Source organism: Myxine glutinosa, chromosome 13, assembly GCF_964187855.1.
Source record: "Myxine glutinosa chromosome 13, kmMyxGlut1.1, whole genome shotgun sequence".
Lineage (NCBI taxonomy): Eukaryota > Metazoa > Chordata > Myxini > Myxiniformes > Myxinidae > Myxine > Myxine glutinosa.
Genome location: NC_136273.1, coordinates 7,617,411 through 7,644,549, shown reverse-complemented (window position 1 = coordinate 7,644,549; position 27,139 = coordinate 7,617,411). Strand labels below are relative to the sequence as shown.

The 27,139-nt window shown below is 49.5% G+C and overlaps 1 protein-coding gene across 1 annotated transcript in view; it reads right to left on the bottom strand.

Moving 5' to 3' along the window:
* Positions 1 to 27,139, bottom strand: part of LOC137438553 (medium-chain acyl-CoA ligase ACSF2, mitochondrial) — a 152,289-nt gene that overhangs the window by 48,910 nt on the left and 76,240 nt on the right. Inside the window, exons 5-8 of the mRNA XM_068133694.2 lie at positions 24,131 to 24,249; positions 16,445 to 16,607; positions 9,540 to 9,635; positions 8,345 to 8,493 (exon numbers count right to left, since the gene is read on the bottom strand). Of these exons, the coding sequence (XP_067989795.2) occupies positions 8,345 to 8,493; positions 9,540 to 9,635; positions 16,445 to 16,607; positions 24,131 to 24,249 (527 nt within the window). The remainder of the gene's footprint in view (positions 1 to 8,344; positions 8,494 to 9,539; positions 9,636 to 16,444; positions 16,608 to 24,130; positions 24,250 to 27,139) is intronic.

The window sequence follows — 27,139 nt, the reverse complement described above, 5'->3', positions numbered from 1 at the left end:
CTGGAGGCGGGGTTGCTATCTTTATCAAAAACTCTCTTCCTCACTCGCCCTGCACTGCACTCTCTCCACCTCACCCCCAGGAATACCTCTGGCTATGGCTTCCCCTTCGCTCCCACCTCTTGTTCATATGTGTGTTGTACCGTCCACCAAACAGTGATGACTCCATCTACATCTCGCTGTCTGATGATATGGACCAACTTCTATCTACTCATCCCAACTCTCTCTTCCTCATATGTGGTGATTTGAACTGTCATCATGCCAGTTGGCTGGGTGTGGGTACCTCTCTCACCAGCCATGGCTCCTCAGCAAAGGACTTCTGCGACTCACTGGGACTGACACAATCTGTCAATTTCCCGACCCGGATCTCAGTCAACGGAACATCTTCTCTTCTGGACTTGGTTATGACTAACTTCCCTGAAAATGTCTGCTGCTCTTCTTCTGCTCCGATCGGATCATCTGATCATGTCCTTGTTAAAGTGGACATCTCTCTGACCATCCTCAGGGAGCCTGCTCAGCATCGACGAGTCTGGCATTTCACTCAGGCCAACTGGCACGGTCTTAAAGCAGCCATCAATCATCTGGACTGGTCTCCCATCTCTACCACCTCTGACATCAACTCATCCTGGGAATTCTTCCAAAGTAAATTGCTCTCTCTCATGCACAGATTTATCCCATCTCGTCTTCAGTTGTCATACCCTTCCTCCCGTCCATGGTACACGGAATCTTGTGGTGAGGCTGTTGCCCAGAAACAACTTGCCTTCGTCTCCTGGAAAGCAAATCCAACGGAAGGAAATCTCATTTCCTTTCACAAAGCCCGAAACAAGTGTGTGTCCACCCTCAGGAGAGCCAGGAAACAATATCTCTCCGTTCTCAAGACCGAACTCTCTTATCTGTCTCCCTCTTCCAAATCCTGGTGGCGTCTGGTCAAATCCGTTTCTGGTGTTTGTTCCCCCTCCATCCCCTCCCTTACCTCAAACGGCTACACAGCTGACTCCGCACGTGAAAAAGCTGAATGCCTCAACTCTGTGTTTGCCTCTAAATCTTGTGTCCCAAACCCATCCCTCTCTGTACCCACCATACCCAGTCGTACCCTGCTGCTCCTGGACTCCGTGTCCTTTACTCCTGACAAGGTGGAAAAGTTTCTGTCAACCCTCGACTCTGATTCTGCAACTGGACCCGACGGCATCAGCCCACGGGTCCTAAAATCCTGCTCTGCTGCTCTATCTCACCCTCTCTCTGTTCTCTTCACCCTCTCTTTTGCTCAAGGTCAACTGCCATCTGCTTGGAAATCAGCCAACATCACCGCTTTGCACAAAAAAGGTGCAAAAACAGATCCTAGCAACTACAGACCAATCAGCCTTCTCCCAATTATCAGCAAAGTCATGGAATCCATCATTGCTTCGGATATGAAATCTTTCCTCTTCTCCAATGGCTTGATCTCTGATCATCAATTTGGTTTCAGACCAGGTCACTCTACTCTGGACATGCTGCTTCTGCTGTCTCAACAATGGATGGAGGTCCTCAATGCCAAACAGGAAATTAGAGCTGTCTCCCTCGACATATCACGTGCCTTCGACACGGTCTGGCACCCCGCTCTGCTCACCAAACTCTCCTCCTTTGGTATCCATGGAAATCTCCACGCATGGCTGGCGGACTTCCTCTCTAGTCGTCGTCAACGTGTGGCCCTGAATGGGTTTCTCTCATCTCCTCTTCCTGTTCAGGCTGGAGTTCCCCAAGGCAGTGTTCTGGGCCCCGTGCTTTTTCTGGTCTTCATCAATGATCTCTCTGACTCTCTCGAAAATCCTCTCTATCTCTTTGCTGATGACTCCACTCTCTGCCGCTCCATTCCTCTTCCCTCAGATCGGCAGTCTGCTGCCTCCTCACTCTCTGAAGACCTGGACAAAATCACAGACTGGTCAAACAAGTGGAACATGTCTTTCAATCCTGACAAATCTCACACTCTTACTATGTCTCTCCTAAAAGATCGACTGGACAACCCTCCCATCTACTTTCTCAACAATCCTCTCCAAGAAGTTCTGTCGCTCAAGATTTTGGGTCTCACTATCTGCCATGATCTTTCTTGGGAAAACCACATTTCCAAGCTGGCCTCCAAAGCCAGTCGCCGACTGGGCATCCTCCGTCGTGCGAAGTCCTTCCTCGGCACACCTGAGCTCCTCACCACATACAAGGCTTTCATCCGCAGCTCAATGGAATACTGTTCTCCCCTATGGGCCAGTGCTCCTGCCTCACACCTAGCTCGGCTTCACGCTGTTGAAACCAAAGCTTTCAGAATTATTGGAATCTCCCGCGATGAAGCTATCTCTGAGGGCCTTTCACTCACTCACCGCAGGCAGGTAGGTGGTCTTTCTGTCTTCTACCGACTCCTCTCCGGCCTTGCACCCCCAGCTCTCTCTGTGCTCTGTCCCCCAAATATTCCTACAGGTCGCACAAGATCTGCCAGCAACCCTCTGATGGTTAAACTGCCGAAATCTCGGCTCTCTGCTCACCTTCACTCTTTCATTCCTCTTTTCTCCCGCCTCTGGAACAAACTCCCTCACTCCCTTCAATCCCACTCCTCCTTCCAGGTCTTTAAAACAGCTGTTCACCACCATCTCTTATCTTCCCCCATCCAAAACCTTGATCTTTTCTACCCCCGCTAATTCACCCCAGATCCACCTTGTTTGAAATTCCAACTTCTTTCCTGGAAGTCCTGGCAGTGTCCATATGTTTTATACCTCTCCCACCGCCCCCTTCCCACGCCCCCCCCCCCAAAGCCCTCGCCCTCTCTCAGATCTCTCGATGTCTCCATGTCTCTCGGTCCCTGCTCTCAAATGTTGTGTTTGTGTCCTTCCCCCTCTCTCCCCATCTTGTCTACCGCTCCCTATGTTATATGTTTTATGTGTCGGTTTGTCTTTCTGTGTGATTAATGTTCGCTCTTTCACGAGCCTCGATCTTGTATACAAAAAAAAAAAAAAAAAAAAAAAAAAGGACGACCCAAAACCAATATAAACATCATTAAACATCATTCGTATATAAACATCATTAAAAGTAAATAATGACCTCGGCCAAAGTTCAAACGACATTTAATCTCCAGATGAGAGAATTCCACATAGCTATTTGGGCGGTGTATACGCTAACAGATCGCTGTCTCCATCGATCTTGCGAAGGCCGTAACAGCTATCGGCTCAAAATCCTTTTAACTGTTGATTTGGTACAGTTACATGTATCGGGAATTTGGTACACGTGTCGGGAGTACATACGACATAGCGATTGTGAATGTGACAGCTCTGAGGCGTCTTTCGCTTGGCATCGCAGTGACGGCGAGCACCAATATGGCGGCTGTAAGATTAAAATCTGGCTTCATGCCCCCTCACCACCCAAAGCCTTCAACCAGACATATTAACACACTCCACCCTGCTACCATATTGGTGCTCGCCATCACTGCATGACATTGTCAACAATGGATTTGTCACGTGGATTTGAAACACGATGGTGTGGCGGGCACAAGGGGCAATAATTCCGCGCACCAGTGGGTGGCGCGAGCGTCCAGGCGGGGAGCGAGAGCACTTGCCCCGCCTTTCGACCGATCGGCCACGCCCCGGGATTAGGCGTGGCCTCGGCACATATATGCGGGCTCTAAGCTCGAGCCCGCCCAGTGCTGAAGTGCGAGCTCTAAAATAAAGACTCTTTGATTGTACCATCGCGTTGTGGCCTACCTCTCTGGTAATCGAGACGTGTGTGCTCAGCACCACACTGGTGACCCCGCTTGGGTACAGCCGTTGCTGACCCCTGAACGCGCCATGGCTACCAACGCCATCGCAATCAAACTCCCAGAGTTTTGGGAGGCGCAAGCCGACGTTTGGTTTGTGCAAGCCGAAGCCCAATTACAACTCCGGGGTATCACGGCGGACGAGACCCGGTACTTCCACATGGTCGCCACCCTCGGTCCCGGCACTGCCGCCCGCGTCGTATCCATCCTTCGGCGCCCGCCGGGCGACCACAAGTACGAGGCCCTCAAACGTCTCCTCCTCGCCGCGTTCGGCCTCCGTGAGCCGACCGCCTCCTTGACCTTCCCGCCCTCGGCGACACACGACCATCCATACGGATGGATTTCATGCTGTCCCTGCTGGGAGAACAGCCCCCGAATTTCTTATTCCGGGCACTGTTCCTACGCCAGCTACCAACAAAGGTGCGCCTCGCGCTGGCCGGGTCCAAAATAAAGGAACCCCGCGCCCTGGCGGGAGAGGCCGACAAGTTTTTCGCGGCCTGCGACACGCGGTCGGTTTACGGTGCTGCCGTGGTGGATCCCGGCGCTGCGGCTACGGCGCCCCCTGCTCCTCTCGTGGCCGCTGCTGCGCCCCGCCCACCACCGCCGCCGCCACGACCACCGCCGCCAGCACGGCCGACGCGGCCGCCACCACCGCAAACCTGGTGCTACTACCACGCCAGGTTCGGCCACAAGGCTAAAACGTGTCGCCCGCCGTGTTCTTTTGACGGGTCGGGAAACGACCGGACCGGCGCTCATTTGCGGCCATGAGCATCGGCCGTTCCGGCAGCCTCCTGTTCATCACGGACACCTTGTCTGGGCGCCGTTTCCTTTGCGACACAGGAGCGCAGGTAAGCGTCCTCCCCGCCTCCGCGTCCGACAAGCAAACCACGGGCCGGGGCCCCGCTTTGCTTGCCGCCAACGGTACACCCATCTGCACATTCGGGAAGCGTTGCCTCTCACTGCGGTTCGGAGGGCAGCACTTTCAATGGTCGTTCGTCACCGCCAGCGTGCCAATGGCACTGCTCGGTGAGGACTTCCTATGTGCGCATGGTCTGTTGGTCGACGTAAAGCGCAGACGGATCGTCCAGGCTGAAACCTTCAGCTCGCTCGCTTGTTCGCTGAGCAGCTCATTGAGCAGCTCACTGAGCGGCTTGCCAAGCGGCTTGCTGAAAGGTTCCGTCCCGGCGAGTTTAGTTTGCACGCTTCCGGCAGCGGACGTGTTTACCCGCCTCCTCGCCAGTTTCCCGGCCCTCACGCGGCCCACCTTCTCAGCGGTGGCCGTTAAGCACAGGGTGGAGCACCATATACCCACAGTCGGGCCGCCGGTCTATGCCCGGGCACGCGGACTCAAGCCCACGAAGCTCGCCATGGTGAAAGCGGAGTTCGCCACGCTGGAGCGGCTGGGGATCGTACGGCGCTCCAACAGCGCTTGGGCTTCTCCTCTCCACATTGTGCCGAAGCCCGGCGGAGGATGGCGGCCGTGCGGGGCCTACCGCCGGCTCAATGATGCCACCACCCCCGACCGCTACCCGGTCCCGCATATCCAGGACTTTTCCGCCCAGTTGGCAAACACGACCGTGTTTTCCAAGGTGGACCTCATCCGGGTCTACCACCAGGTCCCCGTCCAACCGGACGATATCCCGAAGACGGCCGTCATCACCCCTTTCGGCCTCTTCCAGTTCCTGAGAATGCCCTTCGGGTTGAAGAATGCGGCCCAGGCGTTCCAACGGCTTATGGACAGCGTCTTGCGTGACTTACCTTTCCTTTTTGTCTACCTGGACGACATCCTAGTCGCGAGCGCGTCCCGGGAGGAGCACCTGCTCCACCTCCGCATGCTTTTCGAATGCCTGGGCCAGCATGGCCTAATCATCAACCCCGCCAAGTGCCGTTTTGGCGTCGCCACCATCGACTTCTTGGGGCACCGCATCACCAGGCACGGGGCCGTCCCTTTACCGGCCAAGGTGGAGGCGGTCAGGGATTTCCCGCGGCCCCGCACGATCAAGCGGCTCCAGGAGTTCCTGGGCATGGTAAATTTTTACCACCGCTTCGTGCCCCACGTCGCCCAGCTCCTCCGCCCCTTGCACGAGGCCCTACGGGGCAAGCCGGGCAAAGGTGACATCGCGTGGTCGGAGCCGATGGCCGCGGCGTTTGCGGGCGCAAAGCTGGCCCTGGCCGACGCCACCATGCTGGCGCACCCGGTGCCCGATGCACCAATCGCCCTCACCACCGACGCGTTGGACTACGCGGTGGGCGCGGTGCACGAGCAGAGGATGCGTGGTGCTTGGCAACCACTGGCGTTTTTTAGTCGGCAGCTTCGCCCACACGAACGCCGCGAAAGCACCTTCGACCGCGAGCTGCTCGGGCTCCACTTGGCGGTCCGACACTTCCGCCATCTACTGGAGGGCCGCCCGTTCATGGCTTTCGTCGACCACAAGCCCCTTGTGTTCGTGATGGCCAAGGTCGCTGAGCCATGGTCGGCACGGCAGCAGCGTCACCTCTCTGCCGTGTCCAAGTACACGACGGACATCCGTCACGTGGCGGGTAAAGACAACCCGGTGGCGGATTGCCTTTCCCGGTCCGTGGTGCACGCGGTCCACCTCGGGGTCGACTATGCCCGGATGGCGGAGGCGTCCAGGCCTTGCGGACTGCCCCGGCGTCCAGGCCTTGCGGACTGCCGTCAAGGGCCTCCGCATCACCGAGGTGCCGTTCGACGCCGCAGGCGCGGCCCTCCTATGCGATGTCTCCCTCGGCCGGCCTCGCCCCATCGTGCCCGCTGGCTGGCGGCGCCCAGTTTTCAACTCCATCCACGGCCTGTCCCACCCGGGCACGAAGGCATCCCAGAAGCTCGTCGCGGCAAAGTTCGTCTGGCATGGCCTCCGGAAGGACGTCCGCGACTGGGCCAGGACGTTCCTCGCGTGCCAGCGCGCAAAGGTCCACCGCCACACCCAGGCCCCGTTGGCCCCGTTTGCGGTGCCCGAGCGCCGGTTCGACCACGTGCACGTCGACTTGGTGGGACCTCTGCCCCCCTCGCGGGGGTTCACCCACCTCCTCACCATGGTGGACCGCACCACACGGTGGCCGGAGGCCGTCCCATTGGCGGCGACGTCGGCGGCTGATGTGGCGCAGGCCATCATCGCCACTTGGGTTGCCCAGTTCGGTGCCCCCTCGGACATCTCGTCCGACCGCGGCCCCCAGTTCACCTCGGAGCTCTGGGCCACGGTGGCGCAAGGTCTCGGGGTGAAACTACACCGCACCACGGCCTACCACCCCCAGGCCAATGGCCTGTGCGAGCGCTTTCATCGCTCAATGAAGGCCGCGCTCCGGGCCAGCCTCCGCGACGGCGGCTGGGTCGACAGACTCCCCTGGGTCCTGCTGGGCCCCAGGACGGCGCCCAAGGACGACCTGCGCGCGTCCTCGGCGGAGCTGGTTTTCGGGCAACCACTGCGGGTACCGGGTGAATTTATCCCCGAATCCACGGCTCCTTGGTCCGCGGCGCCACAGCGCTCCGCCCTTCAGGAGACCGCCCGGAAGTTCGCCCCAGTGCCGACGGCACACCACGGTTGCCCGCCTTCCCACGTCGCCCCGGAGCTTCGCACGGCAAAGTACGTCTTCATCCGGCACGACGCCCACCGGGCACCGCTACGGCCCCCGTACGACGGGCCCTTCCGCGTGCTGGAGACCGGGGACAAGTTTTTCACCATCAACATCGGCCGTGCCCCGGATCGCATCTCCGTGGACCACCTCAAGCCAGCCCACCTCGATCCGGACCACCGCAAGCAGCTCTGCCTCCGCGTTGAGGCCGCCCCCCAGCAGTCGGACCCCCGGCACCCCCAAACCCCGCCGTCCCGCTACCCCCCAGCCCTGCACCCATCGCCAGGGGGCGTTTCGGCCGGGTCATCCGGCTTCCCCGCAAACCCACCCTTCAGGTGCGCGGGAATTCTGGGGGGGCGCATATGGCGGGCACAAAGGGCAATAATTCCACGCACCAGTGGGTGGCGCGAGCGTCCAGGCAGGGAGCGAGAGCACTTGCCCCGCCTTTCGACCGATCGGCCACGCCCGGGGACTAGGCGTGGCCTCGGCACATATATGCGGGCTCTAAGCTCGAGCCCGCCCAGTGCTGAAGTGCGAGCTTTTAAATAAAGACTCTTTGATTGTACCATCGCGTTGTGGCCTACCTCTCTGGTAATCGAGACGTGTGTGCTCAGCAGCACAATGGAATAATATTTACCGATATGAACAGTGATGTGGCTTTTATTGAAATTCTACAAATACTGTTTAGATGCGATTTGATGATTTGCGTGTGATATGATATAACGGATGTTTATATGAATCGTTTAAAATAAAATAAAAGCCATTAATTTCTGATATTTTGCCTTTTCATTTGGGCCTCCCAATTGAAGCCCCGCCCATAGGGCGGGTACCGTTGCTAGTTATATAAATGCTTCCCAGTCACCCGAGTGAGACTGCTTATTTGGGAAAGAATCACAACGATATTGATATGCTTTAGCAGAGATAAGTATGTTAAGAAACTTTCCTTCGACTATACTGTCAGTAATGGCAGTATGAGCGACTTACCTCTCTTTCTGCACAGCATTGAGAACACAGGTTGCATCAAACCCAGGAGAAGGGAAGCAGAGGGTAGCTCCATGGATAATGGAAACCAAGGTACCACCAACACAACCAAAGCAATGGTACAAAGGAACAGGAGTGCAGATTCGTGTTTCCTACAAGTTGGCAATGCAGTGGAAGTGCAAACTTGGAATGAGCCACATGCAGCTCCATCAGGTACACAAATATAATAAACATGCTCCTGCCTCACACCTAGCTCGGCTTCACGCTGTTGAAACCAAAGCTATCAGAATCATTGGAATCTCCCGCGATGAAGCTAACTTTGAGGGCATTTCTCTCTCTCACCGCAGGCAGGTTGGTGGTCTTTCTGTCTTCTACCGACTCCTCTCCGGCCTAGCCCCTCCCCCACCCCCTAGCCCTGTCGGTGCTCTGTCCCCCAAATACTCCGACAGGTCGCACAAGATCTGCCAGCAACCCTCTTCTGATGAAACAGCCAAAATCAAGACTCTCTGCTCACTTTCACTCTTTCATTCCTCTTTTCTCCCGCCTCTGGAACAAACTCCCTCACTCTCTTCAATCCCACTCCTCCCCCCAGGTCTTTAAAACAGCTGTTCACCACCATCTCTTATCTTCCCCCATCCAAAACCTTGATCTTTTCTACCTCCGCTAATTCACCCCAGATACACTTTTCTGCAATACCGACTTCTTTCCTGGAAGTCCTACCTGTGTCATGTGGTTTTTACCTCTCTCCCCCGCCCCTCGTCCCACGCCTCCCCCCCCCCCCCTCAAGCCCTCTCCCTCCCACAGATCTCCCGATGTCTCTGCTCTCAAATGTTGTACTTGTGTGCTTCCCCCTCTCTCCCCATCTTGTCTCCCACTCCCTTTATTTCGTCTTATGTGTCCGTTTTTTTTCTCATTAATGTTAGCTCTTACACGAGCCTCGATCTTGCATACAAAAAAAGAAGAAAAACCAAAAAAAACAACATGCAGGTGTGACGAAAGAGGTGGATAATAAAATAACTACTTTTAAATATTTTCAAATAATTAAAATCATTCTGTAATCAATGTTTAGATTTAATCGACCATGAAATTGTTTTTAGTTCAGCATACTGAAACATTTCCCAAAATTACCATCTCGTTACAAATCCGGTTCATCGAGGTGATCAAATTAATGATTCTGTGGTTAATACAGGAAGCGTACCCGCCAGTTGTATCCCATACGTAGGCCGAGGAAGTAAGCATTGTTGACAATGTTGTGGTGGGTCAACACCGCTGCTTTGGGCTGCCCAGTTGTTCCCTACAAAAACAAATCAAAATATGTACAAGAAAATATAAATACATCGCATGAGCGGAAAAGATGACAAGACATGTATGTTGACCACTATTTATTTGGAACATTAAGTCCTGAGAAGAGGTATCTAATTTTACTGCACTTACTTTTTCAACACCACTACTTTCTTTTTTTCTTCTTCTTTTTCTCAACAGGGACTAAGACTCATGTAAGACCTGTTGCAATGCACACAAATATGGAGACAGAAACAGCAGCTAAGACAGGACTTGACATCAGACACACAGCCGTTGACCGTGGGGGAAGTAACTTCACAAAACACCGTGGTTGCTGGTGGTGCCATTTATCGGCGGCGAATTTTTCCGATATTCCAGGGTCTTGTCCAAATTCACCTGGCTCTGGCTTTGACGTCAATAATCCACAAGCTCTCCTCAGTGGCAGTGTCTTGCAAGCCAGCTCTCCACAAGATTCGTCTTCGTATTAGTCCCCGGTGCTCCGATTGCACAATCGCACGGAACCTCGGTGACGACCTCCCACTCTGGATTCACCGCGCGGCCCATTCGATAACTCGATCGGAGATTTCTAAATTCCAAATTTACCACACGACTCACCTGAAAGCCTGATTCGGGCCTGTTTTGCCACGTGGCTCACTTGAATGCCCACTTGTCTTCACCGACCACAGTTTTTTTGAGCAGTCCGTCTGTTACGAATTCCGGGTTTATGGGGGTTACAATTCAGGTCATTTCTTATTAATGTATATTCTATTAAAGGTTGTTGTGATTAAAGGGTCAGGAGCCCTTCTGGGAAAAACGAGACCGGAAACGGGATCGTGAAGAAGAGGAGGAAAAAAAAGAGAGAGGGCGGCCATCTTAAGCTTCGAGAGCTCCGACGCGAGCGGAGGCGATCGTTACCTTTTGGAACGGAGTTGGAAAAGCCCGTCTGGCGAGAGTAGTTACCTGCACGGGGTGATTGATTGCCGGTTACGTGTCAAGGTGCCGTGTGGTCCTGGACGGAACCAAGCGCCCGGCGCTGTTCGAGAGATTGGAAGGAGACGGTTGAGAGTTGAGACTGCAGCTCGAGACCGAGCCGCCGAACGTGAAGGACAAGGGAACTTTGCCTCTGTGAACCGAAGTCCACGTGTCAGGAGAGCGCCGGATTACTGCGGAACCTGCGAAGTCGGGTATCCTCACTGAGGTTGTCGAGTACCCTCACTCCCAGCCCCGGATTGGAATCGGACCTAGATTCCACGATCGCTGGATCGACTCGACATCACCTGGGAGGCGTGCAGAGACATTGGGGGCAAGGGCCGTGAGTGTTGCCAACACTGTTGTGGGTTAAGGTGGCGCCACCTATACTATAGATAAGGATTGTATGGAAGTGCTGTAAACGCATTGTGATTCCTGTGCGGGATTTGGGAATATATTGGGGTTTGTTCGTAACCCTTGGTGTGGACTCGTTATTGATCGACTTATTTTCACCCAAGGACCATACATCTTTCTGCCGGGGCTCCCCTCGAGGTTGACCCCGTAACAGAATTGGGGGCTCGTCCAAATTACAATTTGCGGATTCGCAATTGGGTCTACGTCCGGGATCTATAAAATTTTCTAAATTTTAGTCCGGGAAAGAATTCCCAAGAGTGGGAACTTTTCCAACGTTCCCAAAATTGTTTTGCTCTGCCGACAAAACAACAACAAAAAAAACACAAAAAAAACAATAGCAATAATAGTAATACTGTTGCTTTTCTTTGTTGGAAATTTCTGGGGTGAAGGTTAACAGGTGTTACCAGTAGTCACCATGGCGTTTGTGGCACAGAACTTTGCGGTAACCCCTAGTGAGGCACAGTTCCGAGCATTACTAAAATCGGACCTCTTGAAATTGGCCAAACATTTTAACTTGGAGGTCCGAACTAATTTGAGGAAGGCAGAGTTGCAGACCACGGTGATACAGTCTATGGTGGGATTAGGAACATGGGACGAGTTAGCCTGGGAGTGGCTACCCGAAGAACCAGAAGACGTTGAGCTCCGGAAACTGGAGTTGCAATTACGGAGCCAGGAACGGATCAAAGAAGAAGAAAGGAAAGCAGAAAAGGAAAGAGCAGAAGAAGAAAGGAAAGCAGAAAAGGAAAGAGCAGAAGAAGAAAGGAAAGCAGAAAAGGAAAGAGCAGAAGAAGAAAGGAAAGCAGAAAAGGAAAGAGCAGAAGAAGAAAGGAAAGCAGAAAAGGAAAGAGCAGAAGAAGAAAGGAAAGCAGAAGAGAGGAGAGAAGAGAAACAAGCAGAGGAAAGGAGAGTGGAACGAGAACTCCAGGAAAGGTTAGAAAGGATGAAAACAGAGGAAAGGAAAGCAGAAGCAGAGGAGAGGAGAGCTGCAAGGGAACTCGAAGCAGAGGAGAGAAAAGCGGAAAGGGAATTAAAGGAACGTGACATGGCGCTTCAGCAAGAAATTAAATCCAAGGAGCTGGAGTTAATGAGAGAACGGGGAGAGGTACCACCCTTGCTGACTGGGCCGACACCTAGCCAGAAAACCTGGGATGTGGGCAGACATGTGAGGCTGGTTCCACCCTTCAGTGAAAGGGAAGTCGCTAAATTTTTTCCACACTTTGAGAAAGTGGCTCGACAGTTAAACTGGCCGGAGGAGGCCTGGACCATACTAGTGCAAAGTGTGCTGGTGGGTAAAGCTCAAGAGATTTATTCGGCGCTACCAATGGACCAATGTGCAGATTATGAGGTATTGAAGAAGCACATTCTCAAAGCGTATGAGTTGGTTCCTGAAGCTTACCGGCAAAAATTCAGGAATGCCAGGAAGAGGGAGAGTGAGACCCATGTGGAGTTTGCCAGAGTGAAAGAAAACATGTTTGATCGGTGGTGTGAGTCAAAAGGAGTCGGGAACGACTTCGAAGCATTGCGTGACTTGATCCTGGTGGAGGAATTTCAACAGTGTGTCCACAAGGACATCAAAGTGTACCTGCAGGAAAAGAAAGTACCGAAGTTGTGGGACGCAGCCACCATGGCAGATGATTATGCCTTAACACACCGGATAGGGGTCCACGAACCTAACTCCTCGCCTAGATTTCCGCAGGGGAGTTGTGGAACAGCAGGTGCGGAGAACGACAATACATGGCGGCGGCCTCGAGATGATTATGGGGACAACGCTGATACCTGAACTGTTCGAAATCAGAGGGCGACGGGCCCTAGACAAACTTATTTTCCGGGGGGCCCGAGGCAGACCACGAGTTTTTCCTCCGGGCCTACTTGCGCTTTTTGCAAGAAACCTGGACACTTGATGTCCAGTTGTTACCTCATGAAAAGGGAAAACCCAGAACGGAGTCCGACTATTACAACTCCGAATGCGATGGCAAGCGTAAGAAATCGCCCACAGAAGAGTTACCAACCATTTATTTATGAGGGGTTTGTCTCACTCGAGGGAGACTTGACTAACCCAAGACCTGTTAGGGTATTGAGGGACACAGGAGCCCATCAATCCTTAATGCTTGAAGGCATTTTGCCATTGTCAAAGAGTACCGCAACTCGTGATAGTGTTCGGTTACAAGGGATCGGTGGCTGTGTTAGGGCCCCACTTTATGTCATCCATTTGGAATCCGATTTGGTGTCAGGACCGGTCACCGTCGGTTTACAAGCCACGCTTCCTGTAGAGGGAGTATCTGTGATTATCGGGAATGATTTGGCCGGGGGGCAAATTTATGGTAACCCAAGGGTGGGTAAAGAGCACCGCAGGGGAAATAACACCACCCCAGCTCGGGATGGCGACAAAAGTACCAAGTTATTTGTAGGGGGACTGAACTTCAACACAGAGGAAGAAGTTCTGACCTCTGTCTTCAACAGATATGGGCCGCTGGTGGAAGTGCGGGTGGTAAAAGACAGGGAAACGCAACAGTCAAGAGGGTTCGGCTTTGTCACGTTTGCAAGCACAAAAGACGCCAGGGAGGCAGAGAAGAATTGGAATGGTAAGGATTTGGAGGGTCGGACCATAACAGTAGGGAAGGCATTTCGTAGGCGTCGAGAGGTCTACAGAAGAGGACCACTTGGCGGTAGTTTTGGTGTTGGCAGCAGCCGATATTACTATGGAGGCTCCCAGAGTTACGGCATCTCCCGAAAGAAGGATTGGCAGAGGACTGGCCGAGAAGGAGACCGCCAGTCAGGTGACTGCTGGGACAAGGGGTCCCACCGTAACTGTTAGGAGTCCGGAGAAGTTGAAGCACTCTATATACGGCGGAGCCGCCGAGCCTGGGCTCCTACACGGACTAACCGTGAACGCCACGTTCTTAAAGGCGTCCCGGTAGGGAACTTTCCTGCACGGACTAACCGTGAACTCCACGTTCTTAAAGGCGTCCATGTAATGAACTTTCCTCCCCGGACTAACCGTGAACTCCACATTCCTTAAGGCGTCCATGTAGTGAGTACTCAGCTGGGCCTCCCAAAAAAGTGCTATCTAGTTGTGTAACTTTGGGGCTTTGGTCACCACCCCTTAACCGTCATCCAAGAGAAACTATAAGTTGTTGATGCTTGTTCCAGAGGGAATTACCTTTGGAATCTCTGGGGGTTTTGTGAAAGTTTGTTGCTTTATTTTTGAGATGTGATAATGGTGCCCGGGGGGAACTGATGATTTGGGGTGTGAGTTATTTTGGTTTGTTTATCAAAGTTGGCCTGCAAAGAAAGTTTTCGCTGGGTTCAAACTTTCTTTCTTGAAGGGGGGGAGTGTTATGAATTCCGGGTTTATGGGGGTTACAATTCAGGTCATTTCTTATTAATGTATATTCTATTAAAGGTTGTTGTGATTAAAGGGTCAGGAGCCCTTCTGGGAAAAACGAGACCGGAAACGGGATCGTGAAGAAGAGGAGGAAAAAAAAGAGAGAGGGCGGCCATCTTAAGCTTCGAGAGCTCCGACGCGAGCGGAGGCGATCGTTACCTTTTGGAACGGAGTTGGAAAAGCCCGTCTGGTGAGAGGAGTTATCTGCACGGGGTGATTGATTGCCGGTTACGTGTCAAGGTGCCGTGTGGTCCTGGAAGGAACCAAGCGCCCGGCGCTGTTCGAGAGATTGGAAGGAGACGGTTGAGAGTTGAGACTGCAGCTCGAGACCGAGCCGCCGAACGTGAAGGACAAGGGAACCGTGCCTCTGTGAACCGAAGTCCGCGCGTCAGGAGAGCGCCGGATTACTGCGGAACCTGCGAAGTCGGGTAGCCTCGCTGAGGTTGTCGAGTACCCTCACTCCCAGCCCCGGATTGGAATCGGACCTAGATTCCACGATCGCTGGATCGACTCGACGTCACCTGGGAGGCGTGCAGAGACATTGGGGGCAAGGGCCGTGAGTGTTGCCAACACTGTTGTGGGTTAAGGTGGCGCCACCTATACTATAGATAAGGATTGTATGGAAGTGCTGTAAACACATTGTGATTCCTGTGCGGGATTTGGGAATATATTGGGGTTTGTTCGTAACCCTTGGTGTGGACTCGTTATTGATTGACTTATTTTCACCCAAGGACCATACATCTTTCAGCCGGGGCTCCCCTCGAGGTTGACCCCGTAACACGTCCGAGACACAAAGGCCTCATTACCCTCCATGTACACCACACACCCGCACTTCCCCCATCCTGACAAGCAATATTGGCCCTACATTATGGTGAGTACACCTGTAACTGGTCATCTAATTATCCGTTTGTTCTTTATTGATCTCTAATATATATATATATATATGAGACTAGCAGAAGTACCCGGCATTGCCGGGCGGGGGAGGGGGAGGGGAGGAGAACGGGGGGAGAGCGAGCCCCTTGGTAAAGCGAGCGATTTTTTTTTTCATAGCGTCATAGCGTCATAGCGTTCATAGCGTTTCATAGCGTCATAGCATTCATAGCGTTTCATAGCGTTTCATAGCGTCATAGCGATTTTTATTTTCATAGCGTCATAGCGTTCATAGCGTTTCATAGCATCATAGCGATTTTTATTTTCATAGCGTCATAGCGTTCATAGCATCAGAGCGTTCATAGCGTCATAGCGATTTTTTTTTCATAGCGTCATAGCGTTCATAGCGTCATAGCGTTTCATAGCGTCATAGCGATTTTTTTTTTCATAGCGTCATAGCGTTCATAGCGTTTCATAGCGTCATAGCGATTATTTTTTTCATAGCGTCATAGCGTTTCATAGCGTCATAGCGTTCATAGCGATTTTTTTTTTCATAGCGTCATAGCGTTCATAGCGTCATCACGTGATCGCTCTGAGCGAATCAGTGCCCACCTGCTCTGATTCCGTTGATTCCGTGCGCTGAAATGCGCTGAGGTAAATATGAATAAAAAATATGGATCGTCAAATATTTTGAGTTCGGCCATGTTCGTCCCAGGCTCAATGGCGATGTCTATGCCAAATATCAAGCACGTAAGCCTCTCCGTTTAGGAGTCTATCGGTAACATTACACACACACACACAAACTGTGTTTTATATATATATATTAAAGTTATGTGAGGGTGACTGAATATGTGCTCTGGGAACGCATCCCCCCATTATAACATTACATTGATGGGAATATCTCTTCTGGTTAACGTCGTTTTGCTCAACGTCACACTTTCTAGGAACGCATCCACGACATTAAGTGTAAACTTGCTGTAGCGTGTTTAAATTAACAATTATTCAATTCATTTCAGAAAATAGCACTGCACTTTGCAAAAAAAATCTATTCTGAGTACAAGTCGGGGCCCGGACTTCCAGGAAAAAAGTATCGGCTTGTACGCCACAAAATACGGAAATTCACGTACAAGATGGTCCTCAATGAGCCACAGATAAATAAATTAAAGTAAAAATTGCACTCTCACCGATGTGAACTGAATATTGATGGGGTCGTCCATGTCCAGTGACTTTTGTATCCGATGAAGTTGCTTTTCACTCTCAGATGTTGCTGCTGCAGAAATATCAGAAAAGGATAGAGTGCCAGGCAGAGACTCGCCCATCATCACCAAGGCACGTAACTCCGGTAGTCTGCATACCAAATCAGGATGGAACAGTTCACAACCATAATATTGCTAATGGGACATGATACATTGTTATGGATGGACCAAAAGCATGGATGGACTAGATGAGCAATACTTAACTTGCATATTATATTGAAATGCAAATGCAATATTTTATTTGAGACAACCAAGGACATCAACTTTCTTTTACAGAAGGAAATTAAAGTGGAATAAAGATTTCCCTTTGAATCATCCTTGAATGACTTTCAGCAGCCAAATTATGCAAGTTCTACCTTAAATGATCTCGGCCCTCCTACTCCCAAACCACTTCACTTCGATTAAAGGTTATATGGGTAACTTTTACGGCACTCGGTAGAGCGCATACCTCCACCAGGTTGAACAGTTTACGTTTTCTATCCCAATGTTAGGCCGAATCTGCAACTCGACCTGAACCAAAATCGAATCGGCTTGCTATTGTCACCTAACCAACTCATCCACCGAGTTTCGTCCGAATCCGTCCATAACTTTCTGAGATATCATGCTATATGGTATATTGTTTTTGGCTCTATCTCTCAATGGTGGAGAATCGCTTTTAAAATTCCAGTATCCAGGTGTGGACATGGATCTTCACCAAAATCTAATCAATTGGTGCCACACACCGAACCTGTCCATTAAGTTTCATCTGACTTTGAGATATCCTGCTCATAGACACACAGACAGACGAAGAAATAGGTGAAAACATACCATACACCTTTGGTGGCGGAGATTATGATACATCTATCTGATTAAAGGAATACTTCCTTACAGGGGTGGAGACCACAAGGTGAAAGGTAGTTGTGACGGGCTAACAGGATAGCTCGGAAGTGGTGTACAATCTTTTGAGCTTCATCACCTGGGTTTGGATTTATTTATTTTTTTCAACTGGGTTTGGGTTTTTCAACTGGGTTTTGGGGTTTTTCTGGGTTTTTCAACTGGGTTTTTCTGGGTTTTTCAACTGGGTTTTTCTGGGTTTCAACTGGGTTTCAACAACTGGGTTTCAACTGGTTTTCTGGGTTTTTCAACTGGGTTCAACTGGGTTTTTCAACTGGGTTCACCTGGGTTTGGATTCAACTGTAAAACCAAGGGGCTGGTGTTTCCCAGATAGGTCGTTGCATCAATGAGTGCACCATGGACGAGTCTCCCGAAGGGAAGTTGGGGATCTATCTGTGAGCATCAGCTGGTGGATGCTAAATATTCCACAATGTATTTCGATGAAGATTCAGAGTAATCACTGGTACCCTGGCCAGATTCCTGCCATGACGGGTAGGGGCACTGCATCGGCGACACAGCTGTGTTTCAGTAATGCTACAACCAGCAAACAAATTAGTTACTGAATTGTGGTTCAATGACGACTGTATGAAAGGAGGCTGCTCCAACCCCACTACCCATCACCAATCCACACACAAGCTACCTGCAGGTCCTGCCAATATCCGCATACTCCATTTAAAATTCATCGAGGTACCTACATATAATGCAATTCAAATCTAACTACCCCTCCACTACCACTACCTTTCCACGGAGACCATTCCATTTATTAACCACTCTGACTCCGCCCCCCCCCCCCCCCCCCATTGCCTTAATACTGTCCAAACTATCCTCTTCTTTACTCTCAGGCTATATGGCCCCTGATCCTAACACTGTCCATTCTACTGAAAAACCCCACTGCACCTGTCTTGTCCACATCCTTCATTATCTTAAACATCTCAAATCAGATCCCCTCATAATCACCTCCTTCCTAATGTATAAAATCCCGTCTCCTTCAGCTGCTCCTCATCGTTTCGTCGAGCGAGCCCTGAAATCAATCTAGAAGCCCTACGCTGTATCCTCTCTATCTATGGCCTCTGTGTTCTTCCTCAGATGTGTTGACCAAAACTAAACACAACTCTAGATAAGAAAATAATCTTTCTTCCACCAAACTGCACATTTTATACACAACAGCCCAAACACCCCTCCCTCCATCATGCACTTTAAGCATGTATGTAATGTATAAATGGCTGGATTCTTGGTCAGAAAACAGGAAATCAAGTTATTTACCATCATACTCAAATATGCAATTTGGTGTCTGTGTGTCTGATGGTTTTTTGACCGCGATACATTCCGTCGTTACTTGTCCAATCTCAACCAAACTTGACAGGACGACTAAGGGTTACACAATGAAGGTTGTAGCACATTAATCCCCCCCCCCCCTTCCCCAAGGGGGGTTTATCCCCTGAGCGGGTTTTCCCCGCCATTGCCGCCAATGGGGTTGCATGTTGAGGTGTATATCCATGCTAAGTTAGCATTATCGTGGCGTTTTTCCAAGGCCGTTTCGAATAACAAAACTAATGATAATAGTATAATATTCATGTTATTACAAAACAATATTCATACCAATAATATCCCACCTCGCTAAGGTGTTTTTCCTCTTTGAACAAACGTCGAGTCAATGTTTATAAATAGCTTTATATCATGGCATTTTTGTGGGAGCAACGGCCCAACAGCCTCTACCAGAAGTAAAAATATTATAAACCACAAACGCTTATGCTTAGCTTTTTTAACAGTCGCTAACGCTGTTTATAACACTAAATAAAGAAATTTGGAGGAATCCTGACATCCGTAAGGTAAGTTTTACTGACATAACTGAGCGAAGATCTACTGTACTCTATATAGTCCACAGCGTTGGGTAAACAATCTGACCCTTTCTGCCACCAACGTGACGTTTTTCGTAGCAAACTTTTGAAACTCGCTCCTGCTGTTTAACACGAAACTGAAAGAGAGGAAGCCTGGGTTGTGCTCATTTGCCAAGCAGCTAGCTGGTGCTTGCCAAGCCAGCTGTTCCTTAACGGTTTTGAATGGAGTGCTTGCTCGAATGCTTAAACCACATGGCGATCTCTCCACAAGAAGCTTGCACACACCCAATGTTTATTATATTTTTTATCACATACAAACATTAATCACAAAAAGAAAAAAAACGGACAGACAAAACATACAATAAAGGGAGCGGGAGACAATATGGGGACAGAAAGGGAAGCACACAAGTACAACAGCAGAGAACATCGGGAGACCTGTGGGGGGGGTGGGGGGAGAGGGCTTGGGGTGTGGGGCATGGGAAGGGGGGGGGGTGGCAGAGGTATAAAACACATGGACACTGCTAGGACTTCCAGGAAAGAAGTCGGTATTTCAAAAAAGTGGATCTGGGGTGAAATAACGGGGGTAGAAAACATGAAGGTTTTGGATGGGGGAAGATAAGACATGGTGGTGAACAGCTGTTTTAAAGACCTGGAGGGAGGAGTGGGATTGAAGAGAGTGGGGGAGTTTTATTCCAGAGGTGGGAGAAAAGAGGACCGAAAGAGTGAAGGTGAGGAGAGAGTCTTGATTTTGGCAATTTCACCAGAAGAGGGTTGCTGGCAGATCTTGTGTGACCTGTAGGAATATTTGGGGGACAGAGCACAGATAGAGCTGGGGGAGCAAGGTCAGATAGGAGTCGCTAGAAGACAGAAAGACCACCTACCTGCCTGCAGTGAGTGAGTGAAAAGCCCGCACAATCAGCTTCATCGCGGGAGATTCCAATGATTCTGAAAGCTTTGGTGTCAACAGCATGAAGCCGTGCTAGGTGTGAGGCAGGAGCACCAGCCCAGAGGGGAAAGCAGGATTCCATTGAGCTGCGGATGAATGCCTTGTATGTGGTGAGGAGCTCAGGTGTGCCAAGGAAGGACTTCGCACGACAGAGGATGCCCAGTCAACGACTGGCTTTGGTGGCCAGCTTGGAAATGTGGTTTTCCCAGGAAAGATCATGGCAGACAGCGAGACCCAAAAGCTAGAGTGACAGAACCTATTGGAGAGGATTGTTGAGAAAGTAGATGGGAGTGTTATCCAGTCGGTCTTTTCGGAGAGACATCGTAAGAGTGTGAGATTTGTCAGGATTGAAAGACATGTTCCACTTGTTTGACCAGTCTGTGATTTTGTTCAGGTCTGCAGAGAGTGAGGAAGCTGCAGATCTGAGGGATGAGGAATGGAGTGGCAGAGAGTGGAGTCATCAGCAAAGAGATAAGAGAGGATTTTCCAGGGAGTCGGAGAGATCATTGATGAAGACCAGAAAAAGCACAGAGCCCAGAACACTGCCTTGAGGAACTCCAGCCTGAACAGGAAGGGGAGATGAGAGAAATCCATTCAGGGCTACATGTTGACTACAACCAGAGAGGAAGTCCGCAAGCCATGAGAGGAGATTTCCATGGATACCATAGGAGGAGAGTTTGGTGAGCAGAGCTGGCTGCCAGACCGTATCGAAGGCACGTGATATGTCAAGGGAGACAGCTCTGATTTCCTGTTTGGCATTGAGGACATCCATCCATTGTTGAGACAGCAGAAGCAGCATGTCCAGAGTAGAGTGACCTGGTCTGAAACCAAATTGATGATCAGAGATCAAGCCATTGGAGAGGACGAAGGATTTGATATCCGAAGCAATGATGGATTCCATGATCTTGCTGATAATTGGGAGCAGGCTGATTGGTCTGTAGTTGCTAGGATCTGTTTTTGCACCTTTTTGTATAAAGCGGTAATGTTTGCTGATTTCCAAGCAGATGGCAGATGATCTTGAGCAAAAGAGAGGGTGAAGAGAACAGAGAGAGGGTGAGAAAGAGCGGCAGAGCAGGATTTTAGGACCCTGGGCTGATGCCGTCTGGTCCAGTTGCAGAATCAGAGTCGAGGTTTGACAGAAACTTCTCCACCTTGTCAGGAGAGAAGGACACAGAGTCCAGGAGCAGCTGTGTTCGACTGGGTAAGGTGGGTACAGACTACAGAGAGAGATGGGTTTGGTACACAAGATTTTGAGGCAAACACAGAGTTGAGGCATTTGTCTTTGTCACGTGCGGTGTCAACTGTATAGCCGTTTGAGGTAATGGAGGGGATGGAGGGGGAACAAACAACAGAAACAGATTTGACCAGATGCCACCAGGATTTGGAGGAAGGAGACAGGTTTGAGAGTTCATTCTTGAGTGTGGAGAGATATTGTTTCCTGGCACTCCTGAGGGTAGACACACACTTGTTCCGAGCTTTGTGAAAGGAACTGAGATTGCCTTCAGTTGGATTAGCCTTCCAGTAGGCAAAGGCAAGTTGCTTCATGGCAACTGCCTCACTACAAGCTTCAGTGTTCCATGGACGGGAGGAAGGGTATGACAACTGAAGACGAGATGAGATAAATCTGTGCAGGAGAGAGAGCAGTTTATTGTCCAGAGAGACCAGTGCAGATGATTAATGGCTGCTTGAAGACCGTGCCAGTTGGCCTGAGTGAAATGCCAGACTCGTCGATGCTGAGGAGCCTCTCTGAGAATGGCAAGGGAGATGTCCACTTTAACAAGCAAATGATCAGAAGAACTGATTGGGGCAGAAGAAGAGCAGCAGACATTTGAAGGGAAGTTTGTCATAACCAGGTTTCGAAGAGAAGATGCTCTGTTGACTGAAATCTGGGTCGGGAAATTGATTGATTGTGTTAGTCCCAATGGGTCACAGAAGACCTTTGCTGAGGTGCCATGGCTGGTGAGAGAGGTGCCCACACCCAGCCAGCTGGCATGATGACAGTTGAAGTCGCCACATATGAGGAAGAGAGAGTTTGGATGAGTTGATAGAAGTTGGTCCACGTTGTCAGACAGTGAAATGTAAATGGAGTCATCACTGTTTGGAGGACGATACAAAACACATATGAACAAAAGGTGGGAGCGGAGAGGAAGCCATAGCCAGAGGTACTCCTGAGGTTGGGGTGGAGAGAGGCAGTGCAAAGAGAGTGAGGAAGAGAGTTTTTGATAAAGATAGCAACCCCACCACCAGGACGAGGCTCAGGTCTATCATACCGGAGGAGGGAGTAACCAGGAAGAGATATTAAGGAATCAGAGACATCTTGAAGGAGGAAAGTTTCTGTAAACCATATTACATCTGGATTGTCAGAAGCAACCTGAATGGAGAGATCAGTCAGGTTTGAGCGAAGGCCCTGGATGTTTGAGGTCCATACCGTTAAGGAAGAGGGAGGGGGAGCATCGGGTATAGGACAGGGGAGGGGTAGGGTAAGATGAAGGGTGAGAGGGGGAGGTAGGGAGAGCTGTTGATAGTGTGTCAGAGAAAGGAGAAAGGGAAGGATGAGGAGGACAAAAGGTTTGATGGTGATGGGATGAGGCACAGTGAGAAGTTGTTTGAGGGGATGGCAGAGCAAAGTAGAAGGTTGGAGGAGGTGGAGGTATGAGATAGAAGGGGGACGAAGTGGTGAGGGGGGAGTTTTGGAGGGGAGAGTTGAGGGGGGAGTTTTGAAGGGGAGGAGCGAGGAAGAGATTTGGAGGGGAGGGGTGAGGGGGAGATTTTGAGCTGAGGAGCAAGGGGGAGTTTAGGAGGGGAGGGGTGGGGGGGAGTTTAGGAGGGGAAGGGTGAGGGGGAGTTTCAGAGGTGAGGTGTGAGGGGGAGTTTAGAAAGTGGATGATTATTGGGAAAAAAAAACATTTATTACAAACTGGGTTTATTGTGATTTTCAAGTCAGAGATCCAGTTGAAACCGTTAGAGGAGGGGTGGAATGAAGGTGAGTTTCGAGAATGTAGGGAGGAAGAAGTGTAAGAGATTGAATTTTTTTTTGAAGTGGAATGAATTAAAGAGGAAATTGCAAAAAGCCTTTTAAATAGGAAGAAAAACAGCGTGTTGTAATAAACCACTGAATAAAACACTGCAGGGGAAAGTTTAAACATATTTAAATAATATTTCAACAAAACCATGAAAAGCAATCTGGGAAAAGTCCGTAAGTGAGGATGTGGATTTGAGAAAGAAGGAGAAAGTTCTGAGTGAGTATGGAGGAAACGAGTTGGAAAGGCTGGAGAGGTGGAATAAAAAGGAGATAAAGGGGGCGGGGCACAAGGCGAGACAAGGGGGTGGGGCACGAGGCGAGACGAGGGGGCAAGAGAACAAGCACTTGTCCGTGAGGAGAGAAAGAATTAATAAAGAATTGTTTTTTTGTTTGTTTGTTTTTCGTATTTAAAACGTTAGACAAAGGGTAAGATGTTCATGGGAGGTAGGGGGAGAAAAGAAAATCAAATAAATAAGCAAGTACAGCGAAGGATAGAACTTGTATTCACAATATACCGACGGGGGGGGGGGGGAGGGGGGGAGGGAGCCAAGAGAGACCAGGCCACGCACGAGGTGCGAACAAAAGGCGACTAATTACACACAAGTTTGCAATAATTACAAAACCAAAACTAAATAGGAACACACAATAACACATACGCAATAAAATAACCAGTGGAAATTTGACAAAGACACGAATGGGAAAATACTCAAACTTCGATGCCATGGAGAGATTGAAGCAAGCCTCATCGCTTGAGGGACCGGAAGGGCAAGTGAGACCCAACCATAGATCTACTGTAATCTATATACCCCAAAGAGGAATGACCCTTCCCGCCACTCCCATAGTGAGCAGGTGTACTAGTTGAGAAAATAAGGAATTGAGGGGATTGTACAATGTTTCAACTGAAGGTTGTGCTGATTTAGTTTCTATGGCAATACCTTTTGCTGTGCAAGGCACCTGGATGGCTACCTGGTAGCTCTGGGCAGATTTCTGTGAGCATCCCATAATAATTCTGTGTTTTGTATGCTGAAGCGCTCACAAGCGCCTTACAACCAACCTGCAGCCATTCGCACGAGACACAATATGTAAATATTAAAAAAAAAATCAATTGTTGATGCTCTCTTATAAAGCATCAAATTATATATCCACAGTCAAATATCGATGATAGTGCAATAGAAGTAGTAATATACACAAAGAATTAAGTTAAGCACCCCCCCGTTTTTTTACAACCTCGCACATTACAAGTTTGTTGTCGTCAAAACAGTGTAATATACCCATGATATTGCTATATTTTCTGGAGAAGTGATATTATGGTCACATAAAAACATAACAATCATGCCGTTTTCAATATTTTATTCTGAATAATTTAAGGTGAAATTTTTTGGGAATTTTAGGCATATTTTCACCTCAATTTAAGTATGGAGCTATAGGTCCATCACGGACAGTGTGGATGACGTTTATGTTTTCTAACGTACAGTCATTGTTCTGAGAAGACCTCTAGCGATCTTTGCGTCAATAACGTGTGTAGGACCCACGTGATCGGATCACTGACTCAACCCTACGTCTCATAGACCCTGTAAGCCGTCGTATGCGTTGCTGTGGCAGGTTGTTCCATTCCCGATGTAATGCACGTTCCAATTCATCCAGATTGGCTATTGGAGGGACCATCTTCGCAATTTGTCGTCCCAACATGTCCCAAACGTGCTCGAGGGGGTTCAGGTCAGGACTGTACGCAGGCCAGGGGATGGTTGTCACAGCACCTTGCTCCATCCGATCACGTGGGTCCTACACACGTTATTGACGCAAAGATCGCTAGAGGTCTTCTCAGAACAATGACTGTACGTTAGAAAACATAAACGTCATCCACACTGTCCGTGATGGACCTGTAGCTCCATACTTAAATTGAGGTGAAAATATGCCTAAAATTCCCAAAAAATTTCACCTTAAATTATTCAGAATAAAATATTGAAAACGGCATGATTGTTATGTTTTTATGTGACCATAATATCACTTCTCCAGAAAATATAGCAATATCATGGGTATATTACACTGTTTTGACGACAACAAACTTGTAATGTGCGAGGTTGTAAAAAAACGGGGGGGTGCTTAACTTAATTCTTTGTGTATATTAACAAGTCAGGAGACGACGATGGTTCACGAGTGAGCGGTATTCAATGACAAAGGACGGACTATAACCGAAACAGGCCCAGACTGGGGGGTCGCGGGCCCACGTGGCAGGTGGCGGCCCCCAACATGCGGTGTACATGCCTATTTATACAAAGGGGCCCAATGCGCTGTGTGCAGGCCTTTAAGAGCCAGCTGTATGTAATTGTGTGTGGTGCTGGCCTGGAAATGTCAAAACGAAGGTTACTGACCTTGAAATGAGATAGAAAATAATGTATAATCAGTTATGAGGTTAGTTAGCTACACAATACCGAAAATTCGGTTCGATTCCGACAACTTTGAAAATTTGACCTTTGTGTCCTTCAAAGGTCAAAGGTCGAAGATTCTGAAATTTGTTGGAAAACTTGTATTTGATGATGTATGTGATAATATAAGATCATGTACGACATTTCACCCTATCAGGAAGCGAACAATGTAATAAAACCATCAAAATTCGACTTTTCTAAATTTCGTGACGTTGCGACCTTGACCTTGGGGCGAAAATGAAAAATCGAGCTCCGTGGGGATAGACACATGACATTGGCCTAACCAAATACCAAAACCCTGTCAGATTCCACCAACTCCCTCGGAGAAGATGTAGCTTGAACTCGATTACCCCCTAAAAAGACATCTTTTTCGGGCGTCGCTCTGCCCACAATGGGCGCAATACGCTCACTCTAGGCAGGACACAACTAGATCATGATATCAACCTCCCACCGATGTTTCATCAAGATCGGATGATATCATCGGGTAGTTATGCTGCGGACAGACACACAGACAGACACACCCATGACGAATATAGTGGTCACTCTGATAACTCGTGAACCAATAAACACCATTGCTTAACGCACACATTATACAAAGCTACAATGTCTCGGCTTGCAGTTAGAGAACACGCACCCGAATTATCACAAAGGCATATCATAAAGAAATAAAATAGAAAAAAAATCTAATCAAAAGGACATCTTTATCTCATAAAATGTAAAAGCAGGGAAAAACTTATCTGAGCAAACAAAGAAAAAGGTCTGAATAACTGAAGGATGGCAACCATTGCGCAGGCATGACTGGCCTAATGATTAACTCTTGAGTTTCCCTGTAAGAGCATGCATGTACACATATTTTTGTTTTAATAAACCATATATATATATATATATATATATATATATATATATATATATATATATATATATATATATATAGTTGCGGTTTTGTGTTTTTATAATAAAGGTTAATTTCTCCTCCTAGTTTAGTTACACTACAACATGTAGCCTCGTTTAAGCTCAGTTATTTCATAGTAAATGTAAGCGTAGACCTTTCCTGTGTTTAGTTTTGCGTTGAGTAGAATAATGAGAATTAGGTACCCTTTTAGGTACCCTTACGATGCTTATGCTGCCTCGATGCTTTTGGATTTGGCGCGAAATACCACGAGGCCGGCCTGAACAAGTCGATCAAGGCCGAAGGAAGGCGGGGCAGGAGGAGTGGGAGTGACGGTAAGCACGAGCCGCCAATCAGGGCTTGAGGAGAGTGGCTTACCACTGCGGCAAAAGGCAGGGCTTAGAACATTCGATGCGGGCCAGGGCGTGGCGATATAACCCTGTGCCCAGAGCCCCCGCCTCAGTTATGAGAAGGGAGGCAGACGAGTTATGAGAAGGGAGGCAGACGAGTTATGAGAAGGGAGGCAGACGAGTTATGAGAAGGGAGGCAGACGAGTTATGAGAAGGGAGGCAGACGAGTTATGAGAAGGGAGGCAAACGAGTTATGAGAAGGGAGGCAGACGAGTTATG